General features: G+C 40.9%; 1 protein-coding gene across 2 annotated transcripts in view; it reads right to left on the reverse strand.

The window, feature by feature from the left end:
• The window catches only part of USP32 (ubiquitin specific peptidase 32), a 135,411-nt gene that overhangs the window by 99,380 nt on the left and 23,357 nt on the right, over nucleotides 1–12,674 (reverse strand). For both annotated transcript variants that reach the window (XM_041000816.1, XM_041000815.1), the window contains exon 2: nucleotides 5,108–5,235. In XM_041000816.1, the coding sequence (XP_040856750.1) occupies nucleotides 5,108–5,235 (128 nt within the window). The remainder of the gene's footprint in view (nucleotides 1–5,107; nucleotides 5,236–12,674) is intronic.

The raw sequence follows: 12,674 nt of genomic DNA on the forward strand, positions 1-12,674 counted from the left end.
ACTACCACAATATATCTCAAAGGCACTGTCATTTAAAATTTCTCTTTTGTTCTAAAATTCCAAAAAATACCTTTCCTTGCTCTTAAAAACATATGTTATTACTTTTACTATAAGCATTCATTAGCTGGGGAATAAAGTTCTCTTTCCAGCTGTAACGGATAGTTTGAATGCTTCCTGTGGCTTCTCTTATACAGACACTGATATATTACGTTATTGGGCTTCAAAACATTATCAGAATCTCAGCAAGAACAGGTAACCCTCTTTCTCCAGGCTTAAGTTCCAGCTGAGTTTTAAAGACAGATCTGTAAGGGGTAAATTCAGTGATCCTTCCTTGGCTTTGGAACTAATCACCTTAACCTGATCTCCCTGAAGCCGGCAAATACAGAGTCTCCGTTCTAGACATCTAACCACTCACGAAAACTAAATTCAACCTTCAAAACCACTCCTCAGAACTCTTCCCAATTCTATTTAAAATGCATCATTTTTCATTTAGCAAGTAACTGTATTCTCCATGTATGGATTATACTAACACACCCAAAAGATAATAAAGTATAGCTACTAACCTGTCTAACTTGGAGAGATTCCTGAACTAAGACGTAAGCCCATTTTATATGAATGCTCTAACTCCCCACTGAATGAGCTCATTCTCTGAGATTATCATGAGAAATTAGATTCCCTTTCCTGAAAGAAAATATTACATATGCAGTTTTTTATAAGAAATCTGCCAATCAATGTTCACATACTACTAGTACACTTCCTCAATTTATTTCAAGTCCACTCAATAAACAATAGGTCAGGGCATGGTGTGGTACAGCACATTAAATTGCTTCCCAACACACTAGTATCCCATATGAATGTTATTCAAGTCCAAGTTACTCCACTTATTTGAAAGCAGAATTACAGACAGGAGAGATCTGCCTGCTGGTTCACTCCCCGAATGGCAACAATGGCTGACTCTGGGCCAGGCTGAAGCTAGAAGCTGGGAACTCTATCCAGGTCTCCCATATTGGTGGCAGGGGCCCAAGACTACTGGGTCATTTTCTGTTGCTTTCCCAGAAACATCATCAGGGAGCTGGGGTGCAAGAAAAGTACCTGGGACTCAAATCTAAAAGGCAGAGAGACACAGAGAGAGATCTTCTATCCACACCTCAAATGCCTCCACAAGCCAGGGATGAATTAAGAAAGGGAAGAGTTCAGAACCTGGATCCAAGTCTTCCACATGGGTAACAGGTACTCAAGTACTTGAGCAATCATTTGCTGTGTTCCAGAGTGTAATTTAGCAGAAAACAGGGACTGGAAGTGGAGCCAGGACTCTAACAATACGGGATGTAGATGCCACAAATAACATCTCAATCACTACACCTAACGCAAGCCCCCCAACATTTCCTGAGTCTTTTACACACCTGTGGTCACATGGAAACCAAGTAGCCTGAAATCCTAGGAAAAGATACCCTTCAAGGAGATGAAAGATGCATGCGTTACCTGCACAATAGCAAGGATGAGTGGAACACAGAGCCGCACACAAGCAAGGGAAAAAGCAACTAAAAATTTCCAAGTATTACTGATTTACTTTCTACTGATTTGAATAACCTAGTCAATCATAAAACATGTAGGTTTGTTTGACCTCATTTAAAAAAAAAAAAGGATTTATCTATTTGAAATGCAGAATTAGAGAGAGAGAGAGAGAGAGAGAAGGGAGAGACAGGGAGAAAGATATTCCATTCATTGGTTCACTCTCCAAACAGCCATAACAGCCAGGACTCGGACAAGAAAAAGCTGAGAGTTTCGATTAGGTCTCCTACCAAGTGGCAAGGGTACAACCAAGTGCATGGGTCATGTTCTGCTGCATTTGCAGAGACTGCATCAGAAGAGGAGCAAACCGGACACAAACTAGTGTACATACTGCACACCAATGTTGCTGACAGCGGCTTAACTTGCTTTGCCTCACAATGGGCCCTGCTTGACTTAGTACAGCCTTGGGAAAGTTCGTCCATGCTGTGACAGATATTAGGAAAGCTCAGTATTTTTGTATTAATGAATAATATTCTGTTGTATGAATATCCAATGTGTTTAGATGATGGGCATTTGTTGTAAACTGAAAACTATAAAGTATCATTGAAAGAAACACAAATAAAGATGGATTAGAAGACTCTAATGTCTTTGTGTTCTTGCTAATAAGGCAAGACTTCTCAAATTAATGTGTAAATTCAACACAATCCCTACCAAACTCTTGGCTGCCTTTTTGGTAGAAACTGACAAGGTAATTCCAAAATGTACATGGAAACACAAACACACACACACACACACACACACACACACACACACACACACATCCAATCTTCAAAGAACATAAGGTTAAAGAATGATATCTGTCACATCAAAACTTACTACAAAGATAGAGTAACAAAAATGTGATACCAGTAAAAGATTCATATGTGAGGAAGTTTTAAAAGGTTCATGAAAAAACAGAATTAGGGCCCAGCGCAGTGGCCTAGCGGCTTAAGTCCTCGCCTTGAATGCACCAGGATCTCACATGGGCGCCAGTTCTAATTCTGGCAGCTCCACTTCCCATCCAACTCCTTGCTTGTGGCCTGGGAAAGCAGTCGAGGACGGCCCAAAGCCTTGGGACCCTGCACCCGCATGGGAGACCTGGAAGAGCTCCTGGCTCCTGGCTTCAGACTGACTCAGCTCCAACCATTGTGGCCGCTTGGAGAGTGAACCATCAGACGGAAGATCTTCCTCTCTGTCTCTCCTCCTCTCTATATATCTGCCTTTCCAATAAAAATAAAATAAATGTTTTAAAAAAAAAAAAAAGAAATGAGCTGAGGAACGGTGTCATGCAGCAGCAGGTTAGGAGACTACCAGGGACACCGGCAGGGTTGTGTACCAGATGCTACCCTTCCAATGCACCTCCCAGCCAGTGTAACTGTGGAAGCATCAAAAGATGGCACAAATGTTTAGAATCCTGTCACCCATGTGGGAGACCCAGATGAAGCCCCTGGCTCTCGATTTTAGTGTGGCACAGCATGGACCACTGTGGCTATCTGGGAGTATATCAGCAAAAGGAAAATTATTTATGCATTCTTCTCTGTAACTCTTCCAAAATAAATAAATAAAAATATTTTTAAAAGAAATAAAAAGAGCTGTGGAAGATATCATATATTTAAATCAGTATTCATTTTGTATTGATGAACAAGGACTTAATTTAAGCCCTTTCCTACAACTGACAACTTGTATCATATTAAATTGTTAGTCATATCTTAAAATTAAAAATTCTAGGGGTTAGCATTGTGATACTGTTGGTTTAAATGACTGCCTACAACACTGGCATTGCACATGGAAGCCAATTCGAATATCAGCTGTTCCACTTAGAATCTAGCTCCCTGCCAATGTAACAGATGAAGCAGTGGAAGATGACCCAAGTCTTTATGTGCCTGCCGACCACATGGGAGACCTGGATTGAGTTCCAGGCTCCTGGCTGTGGTCTAGCCCAGTCCAGTCGCTGAGGTCACACAGGGAATGAATCAGCAAACTGAAGTTTTCTTTGTCTCCCCTGCATATACAACTCTCTGTCTCTCCCTCTATGTATATGGCTCTGTCTTTCAAAAATAAATAAATAAAATAAATCATTAAAAATAAAGAAAAATTCTAAAGCCCAAGTCCAAGTAATGAATGACCACTCAAGATAGTGACTCAATTTTTAAAAAAATTGAAAGAAAGTGGGGGTGGGGGGGAGGCAGCATAGTAGCAGCTAAAGTCCTCGCCTTACACATGCCAGGATCCCATATAGGCACTGGTTCTAATCCCAGCAGCCCTGCTTCCCATCCAGCTCCCTGCTTGTGGCCTGGGAAAGCAGTCGAGGACGGCCCAAAGCCTTGGAACCCTGCACCCACGTGGGAGACCCAGAAGAGGCTCTGGCTCCAGATCAGCTCAGCTCTGGCCCTTGTGGCCATTTGGGGAATGAATCAACGGATGGAAGATCTTCCTATCTTCCCCCTCCTCTCTTTATACCTGACTTTGCAATAAAAATAAATAAATCTTAAAAAAAAAATAAAAAGTGAGGGGCCCAGTGCTATGGCATAAGCTGCCTACCACCTGTGGTACTGGCATTCCCTATGGATGCAAGTTCAGATCCTAGGTGTTCCACTTCTGATCCAATTTCCTACTAATGTGCCTGGGAAAGCAGCAGAGGAAGAATCAAGTATTTGGGCCCTTGCACCTATTTGGGAGATCCAGAAGCTCCTGGCTCCTAGCTTTGAACTGGTCCAACCCTGGTCATTGTGGCCATTTGGGAAGTGAATCAGCAAACGGAAGCTCTTTGTCTCTAACTCTGCCTTTCAAATTAATAAACAAACAGAAAGAAGGAAAGGAGGGAAGGAAAATGAGAAGGTGAATTTATCCTGAAAGAGAAAACCCTAAAAATAGACCTCTAAGTAGTCTCTCTGCCACTGCAGGGCGTGTGTGTGTGTCAAATAAAAGACATTAAAAAATGTCAATGAGATGAAATTTTTAACCATATAAACTACACATGGCTATCAAAGCTCAAAAGTACAATAGGGGCCCAGCGCGATAGCATAGTGGTTAAGGTCCTCGCCTTGCATGCCCAGGGCCCAGGATCCTATATGGGCACCAGTTCTAATCCTGGCGGCCCCTCTTCCCATCCAGCTCCCTGCCTGTGGCCCTGGAAAGCAGTCGAAGACAGCCTAAAGCCTTGGGACCCTGCACCCGTGTGGGATACCCGGAAAGAAGTTCCTGGATCCTGGCTTCAAATCGGCATCATCGGCCATTGCGCTCACTTGGGGTGTGAATCATCAGACGGAAGATCTTCCTCTCTGTCTCTCCTCTCTGTATATCTGACTTTCCAATAAAAAATAAATAAAATAAATCTTATTTTTAAAAAAGTACTATAGGCAGAACTGCAGTTCTGCAGTACTCCCATTTAGGCTCTTAGATCATGCATGCCACATTGACTTCTAAAACAAGACATGCTTACCTATGCAGAAGTTAAAAAAACAATAAGGCAGATTAAATCTGCTGATATCAGGAGGATCCTCAATTTAAGGTGCTACATGCCTGTATGAAAGGAAAACCTGAACATGAAGATTACCTCAGCAACTTTTGGAGGCACTCCATCCCCAAGCACTTCTCTGATGAAGCAGAGCTGGCCCATGTAATACGAGAGTCCACAGGTCCTCTTGAAGGCATCTTTGAGTCGCTTGAGCTCCACATCTGTAACTGCAATTCAGAAACAGAAGTAAGAAATCAGTGGGTAAAAGTGTGGTTCTCAAAGTCTTCTCTGAATCCAATATCTAAGAAAAACTGGCAAATATTAATTCTCTCTTGAAATATTGGCAAGTTCAACAAACTCAACAAAATTTGGTCATAATTCTAATTTTTAAATCCTGAAAAAAGTGTGCAAATTGCTATCTTGCTATTTTCAAGACACAACTATAAATAAACACAGAAATTTTAGAAAGGAACAAAAAAAGAAGTAGCAAGCATTTCAAAGTAGGGGGTAAGCTACATGGCACTGGGTGCCAGCATTAATGCTTTCAGCAGTAATATTCTCATTTCCTTTGATAAAGCACATATTGTTTGTAATTCTTGAACACATCTCTGACGTCGCGGATAGTCTCTAAATTTAGCTTAATTTGTCATCACTTACAAATAAAATAATTTAAAAATAGATAATAACAACCTAAAATGTTTAGATGCCCACTACCAAAGACATTACTGAGCTTTTACTTATTTCAGGGCACTGAAAACTTTTTTTCCCTATATAGAAAAATCTGACTGCAAGGACACAGAAAGAAGTATCTTTTACAGAAGTACGTGGTCGGTACCACAATCCCAATGCAGGCAAAACAATGATATCTTTGATCCATGTTGGAGAAAAGGCTTATGGTTGAAGAAGAGGAACACATTAAACTTTAAAGGCTAAACCAAAAAAGAGGTAGAAGGAATGCCAGGCAAAGGTAGTAACTTGTTTCAGAATGCATGGATGTATGAAGAGATCTTACACATTACTAGAATAAAATAAGCATGGCGGAAAGTAGTAAACAATAAACCTAAAAAAAACCAGAGACCAAGTCACAGAGATTATGCTCAGTCTCAAGAAAGCGATTCAGATATAATAAACTCCAGGAAGGCAGAAACAAAACACTCTCAGATATAATGTATACATCTCAGTCTACAAACAACATAGAATATAAAACAAATTGGGAAGCAAAACTTAGACTGCCTTGAGACAAGAAGCAGTTAAATCTGGAAATTATCCATTAGAAAAATTCAGAATCTGAAACCTCACTGAGACTAGAAGAAACTGAGAATAATATCTAAATTTCTATCCTAGGAAACTTGCATATTTGTTAGAAAAGCAGACATCTGGGCCCGGTGCGATGGCGCAGTGGTTCAGGTCCTCGCCTTGCACGCCCGGAATCCCATATGGGCGCCGGTTCTAATCCTGGCAGCCCCGCTTCCCTTCCAGCTCCCTGCCTGTGGCCCAGGAAAGCAGTCGAGGACGACCCAAGGCTTTGGGAGCCTGCACCCGCATGGGAGACCCGGAAGAGGCTCCTAGCTTCGGATCGGCATCGCATCAGCTGTTGCGCTCACTTGGGGAATGAATCATCGGATGGAAGATCTTCCTCTCTGTCTCTCCTCTCTTTATGTCCGCCTTTCCAATAAAAAAATAATAAAAATAAATCCTTAAAAAAAAAAGAGAAAAGCAGACATATTCCATCCACTGGTTCATTTCTCAGTGCCTGTCAACAGCCAGGGCTGGGCAAGGCTGAAGCTAGGAGGAACGTAATATGGGGTTCTCACAGCGTGGCAGGGACCCAAGTATTTGAGACATTACCTGTTTCATCCCATAATACAAATGAGCATGGAACTGGCATTGGAAGCAGAGCTGTGACTTGAACCTAGTCACTCTGATATGGGATGTTTGTATCCTAAGAGGCGACTTAAAATTGATCCAAACACTCAGAACAATATTAGCTTAGAGACAGGACACCCAAGAAAGAGTTGGTCAGAAAGAAAAGATGGGGGCTGCAGCGTGGTCTAGTGGCTAAAGTCCTCGCCTTGAACGCGCCAGGATCCCATATGGGCACCGGTTCTAATCCCAGCAGCTCCACTTCCCATCCAGCTCCCTGCTTGTGGCCTGGGATCAGCGCAGCACCAGCTGTTGCGCTCACTTGGGGAGTGAATCATCGGACGGAAGATCTTCCTCTCTGTCTCTCCTTCTCTATGTATATCTGACCTTGTAATAAAAATAAATCTTAAAAAAAAAAAAAGAAAAAGAAAGAAAAGATAGTCATCTCTGTTAAAAACATAGTGAGTATGAGAGACCTTATACAGATTGATTGGGAATGTAGAATTATAAATGTAAAGCTTAAAAGGAGTTTCAAGGGAGGCATGAAAATATAGGTAGTAATAAAAGCCATGCATAGATAGCACATTTAAGCACATGAAACTGGAAAAATAATGTTTATGGTGTCTAAAAAGGAAATAAGGAATTCTAAGAAGAAAAATAAATAAATAAATAAAAGAATGTGTTGTTCACCCAAAACCAGGAATCAACAGCAATTTCGGCAGAAAAACCAACAAGATAAGACTGAAGGAGGCCAGGCATACAGCTTATCATTCAATAAATGTTGATGGTACAGAGGGAGGGTTCATGATGCAACAATATGTACAGGAATGATAAAACAACAAAAACTAATTCTTGGTAAGATTCTAGAGAAGAGTGTAAATATTAAAATTGGACTCATTAATATTTAATATACTAATTCAATTTTACTTTTCTTTTAAAATGTGAAAGTGGAAAACAGAACAAAGCTTGTCTCATTAATTACAATAATGAAGGAATAAATGTCAGCTACTAGGTTATCTATTTCTTTAAAATGCCTAATTTTCATAATAGCTTTACTAACTATACTGCACATCATCTAGCAGAAGAAACAAGAAAATCAACCATCAGAATATAATTTAGTGGAGCTACTGCAATGGCTCAACTGGCTAATACTCCAGCTTCAAGCACCAGCATCCCATATGGGCAGCAATTCATGTTTCAGCTGCTCCACTTCAGATCCAGCTCCCTGCTTGTAACCAGAGAAAGCAACAGAGGATGGCCCAAAACTTTGGGACCATGCACCCATATGGGAGACCCAGAAGAAGCTCCTGGCTCCTAGCTCCTGATCAGCTCAGCTCCACCCTTTGTGGCCAGTTGGGCAGAGAACCAATGGAGAGAAGATCTCTGTCTCTCCTTCTCTCTATAAATCTAAATTTCCAATAAGAATAAATAAGTCTCTCTCTCTCTCTCCATATATGTATATATAACTATTGGTTCATACAATACAAATGGATCTCAAAAACTGATGCCAACCTATAGTCAGATACAAAAACTATCTGGATATATTATATGCAAATTATAAACAGGCAAAAGTAACCACAGTAATGGAAGTCAGAGGATGAGTGGTGTAGGAAGGAGTAGGCAGATATAAGGAACAAACACAGCAACAAGGCAGCAGGAAGCTTTCTGAGGTGATGTATATGTACATACCTGATTGAGGGGCTGGTTACACAACTCAGTTCATTTATCAAAACTCATTAAACAATGAAAAACTACACATTTTGTACAATGTAAGTTATCCATCAAAGAACAGACCTTTTAAAAAAAAACACACAACGAAAAGGCCAGGTAATACAAAGCATTGAGAAAATATTCCAATAAAAAAAGTACCAAAACAAACAAATGGTGGGAAAGATGAGGTGAACAGAAATGAAGAAAATAGAAAACATATACATATATTGGAAGCAAGATACATCCTTAGAAAAGGAAATCATATTTAGAAAGTGAGAATGTGATAAAAATTATAAAAATGAGGGTAAAGCCACTGGCTACAATGCTGGCATCCCCTTTGAACATGTGTTTGTGCCCCAGACACTATCCTTTTTATCCAGTTTCCTGTTCATGGCCTAAGAAAAGCAGCAGAAAATGGCCCAAAGTGCTTGGACCCCTGCTACCCAAGTGGGAGAACTGGATGAAGCTCCTGTTTCAGCCAGCTGAAAAGTGAACCAATGATGGAAGATCTCTCTGTAACTCTTTCAAATAAATTTTAAAATCTTAAAAAAAAAAAAAAGAAGGAACACTTTTTTTGTCACCTTTCCCAGCAAGCTACCAGAGACTGGGTAACAGGTAAAGCATCGGGAAAACCCAAGGTTGGCGAAAAGGAGCCAGCAAATGCTGATGTGAGGGAATTGAAAGAATTCCCCAGGATGAGTATGATGTAACATCCCAGATGACAGTCCCACGGCAAGTCAGTAATGCATACATATGTGGATTTGATCAACGAATGAAAAACCTATAGCACAAGCAGGAGTTCAATGCTGGATAGAATTGATACTATCAAATTATTGTGTTTTCAGGCTATAGGAGAAATGGAATTATGAGTAAGTTGAAGAAAAATCCTCATGCAGAGGCATTTGTTGTTCTACTTCAGACATCAGTTGAGACCCTCACACAAGATGTATCAGGGTACCTACTTTTGAGTTCTGGCTCTGTTCTCAGTTTGCTGTTACCATGCATTACTGGGAGGCAGCAGGTGAAAGCTCAATGAAAGCTGGCTTCCAGTCACCCACACAGGAGACCCAAGCTGAATTTGGAACTCTCAGCATCAGTCTGGCCCAGCCCCAAGCTGTTAAATTTGGTGAGCAAACCAATATGAAAGATATCTTCCAAATAAATTTTAAAATAATGAAATAGGGCTAGGCGGGATAGCATAACGGCTAAAGTCCTTGCCTTGAATGCACCAGGATCCCATATGGGCACTGGTTCTAATCCCAGTGGCACCATTTCCCAACCAGCTCCCTGTCTGTGGCCTGGGAAAGCAGTCAAGGATGACCCAAAGCCTTGGGACCCTGCACCCACATGGGAGACTGAAAAAAGGCTCCTGGGTCTGGCTTCAGATTGGCTCAGCTCTGGCCATTGCGGCCGCTTATGGAGTGAACCAACAGATGGAAGATCTTCCTCTGTCCCTCCTCCTCTCTGTATATCTGCCTTTCCAACAAAATTAAAAATAATAATAATAAATCTTAAAAAAAAAGAATCAGAAAAGTATTGGGTTGGCATTGTAGCACAGCTAGTAAAACTGAAGCATGCAATACCAGCATTCCATATAGGAATGCCAGTTCAAGTCCCAGATATACTCCTAACTAATGTCAACAACATATTAAAGTCAACAACAATGTCAACATCTGTTGGGGCCAGTGTGGTGGCATAACAAGGTAATCCCCCATCTGCAGTGCCAGCTCAACTCCTGCCATTGTGGCCACTGGAGACTGAACCAGCAGATGGAAGATCTCTGTACACCTACCTTTCAAATAAAATAAATAAATAAATAAATCTTGAAAGGATACAAGGAAATGAGGGATGGAGAGAGAAAGAAGAAGGGAGAGAGAGAAGGAAGAAATTAAAAAATAAAAAAAGAAAGCGGGATAGTAAGAGAAAGGAAGGACGGAAGAAAATAAACGTATGTTCTGGGGCAGGCACTGTGTCATAATGGTTTAAACTGCTGGAGGCGCCAGTGGGAATCTTGGTTTAAGTCCCAGCTGTTCCACTTCTATCCAGCTCCCTGCTAGCGGGCCTGGAAAAGCAATGGAAGTTGGCCCAGGTACTTAGGACCCTGCCACCTACATGGGAGACCCGGATGAAATTCCTGGCTCCCAGTTTTGGCCTAGCATAGTCCTAACCATCTTGGCTATTTGAGGAGAAAATAATGGAAGGTATTTTTCTGTTTCTTTACCTTTTCTGCCATTCAAATAAATAAATCTTAAAAACCAGAAAAAGAAATGGTCCTTCTGCAGAGTGTTGCTGCTAGTAAGTTCCAAGAATCTGCTGTAATATGGAAATTTGGGTACCAGGAATATAAAATTCTTTGTATGATATCTCCCTATCTTTTTTGAAAGTGTTGACAACTAGGCTTTTTAAAACTTTAAACAACATGCAGTCTCAATATGGCACACCAGCTGCAGATGGCAAGCTCCAGCACAAACAAAACATGCATATATTCAAATCCAAAACTGCCACTTACTAGCTGTTTGAATGAGCATGGGCAATCAGGCTTACTCATCTATACAACAAAGAAAATACTATAAGGATTTAATTAGATAACATAAATATCAAAGAACTTAAGACTGGAAAAATAATAACAAATGTTCCATAAATAAGGGATTTCCAGAAGTAATGAGGGTCTACTCTGATCCTTTTCTACTCCCAAGTCTACAGGCAAACAGCAGGGATATAGGACAATGGTGACTGGATCAAACAGGTAATCAGAAAACAAAGCACAGATTTTTCTATCCCATCCTCTTAACTCCATACCTATTATTAATCCATGTATATACATATTATCACTCCAGCAGACCCAGCAGCTACCTAACATTTTAGAAAGAAAGACAGGGACCAAAAACAAAAAAAAAAGTACACCTCCAATTTGTGATGCTAGCATCCTATATTCAAGCAAGCACTGGTTTGAACCCTGGCTGCTCTGTTTCTATCCAGTGTACTACTGATGAATCCAGGAAAACAGCAGAGAATAACCCAAGGAGTTGGCTCCTGCCACAAATATGGAAGACCCAGATGGAGCTCTGGCTCTTAGCTTTAGGCCACTTACAAAGTCAGCATCCCATATTAGAGTGCTGGTTCAAGTGCTAGCCGTACCATTTTTGACCCAGCATCTAAGCAAAAAGCGAGCAAAAAATGGTCAAGATTCTTGAGCTCCTATCTTCCACACTGAAGACCAAGAGGGAGATGCAGGCTCCTGGCTTTAGCCTAGCTCAGAATTAGCTATTGTGGCCATATAGGGATTGAACCCATGTGGAAGATTCTCCCAATACCACTGCTTCTGCTCTGTTGCTCTGCTTTCCAAATAACATCTTTAGAGACAAAACAAACCTAGATGATATTTACAATGTGCTCCAAAAAAAATCAGAATCAAGAATTACATATTCAGCAAAACTAACCTACAAAAAAATGAAGGGAAAATTTAAACAGTTCTGGCTAAACAATGACTTATTCACTGTCAGCCTATAAGAAATACTAAAGGGGCTCAATATTAAAGAATAGTGGAGGGCCCGGCGCAATGGCGCAGTGGTTGAGATCCTCGCCTTGCACACCCGGGATCCCATATGGGCGCCAGTTCTAATCCTGGCAGCCCTGCTTCCCATCCCGCTCCCTGCTTGTGGCCCGGGAAAGCAGTCTAGGACGGCCCAACGGCATAGCATCAGCTGTTGCGCTCACTTGGAGAGTGAATCATTGGACAGAAGATCTTCCTCTCTGTCTCTCCTCTCTGTATATCAGCCTTTCCAATAAAAATAAATCTTAAAAAAAAAAAAAAAGAATAGTGGAGAATAACTTCAATCCATGGGGCAACAATGTAAAAGCACTTACACAGGTAAATAAACACAGTATAAATTTGTCTGTAACCTCATGCATTCTGTTATTAAAGAATGGCAAAAAAAAAAAAGCAATAATAACTAAACCATGACCAAAAATAAATTAAAATTATCAGTTTCTTCCTTTAAATTAGGAATTCAGGGATAGGGCCATGGCATATTAGGTTAAGCCTCCACCCACAGTGTTGGCACCACATATGGATGCTGGTTTGAGTCCTTGG

Source organism: Ochotona curzoniae, unplaced genomic scaffold (genome assembly GCF_017591425.1).
Source record: "Ochotona curzoniae isolate NIBS_2020 unplaced genomic scaffold, NIBS_Ocur_1.0 scaffold_2453, whole genome shotgun sequence".
NCBI classification, from domain to species: domain Eukaryota; kingdom Metazoa; phylum Chordata; class Mammalia; order Lagomorpha; family Ochotonidae; genus Ochotona; species Ochotona curzoniae.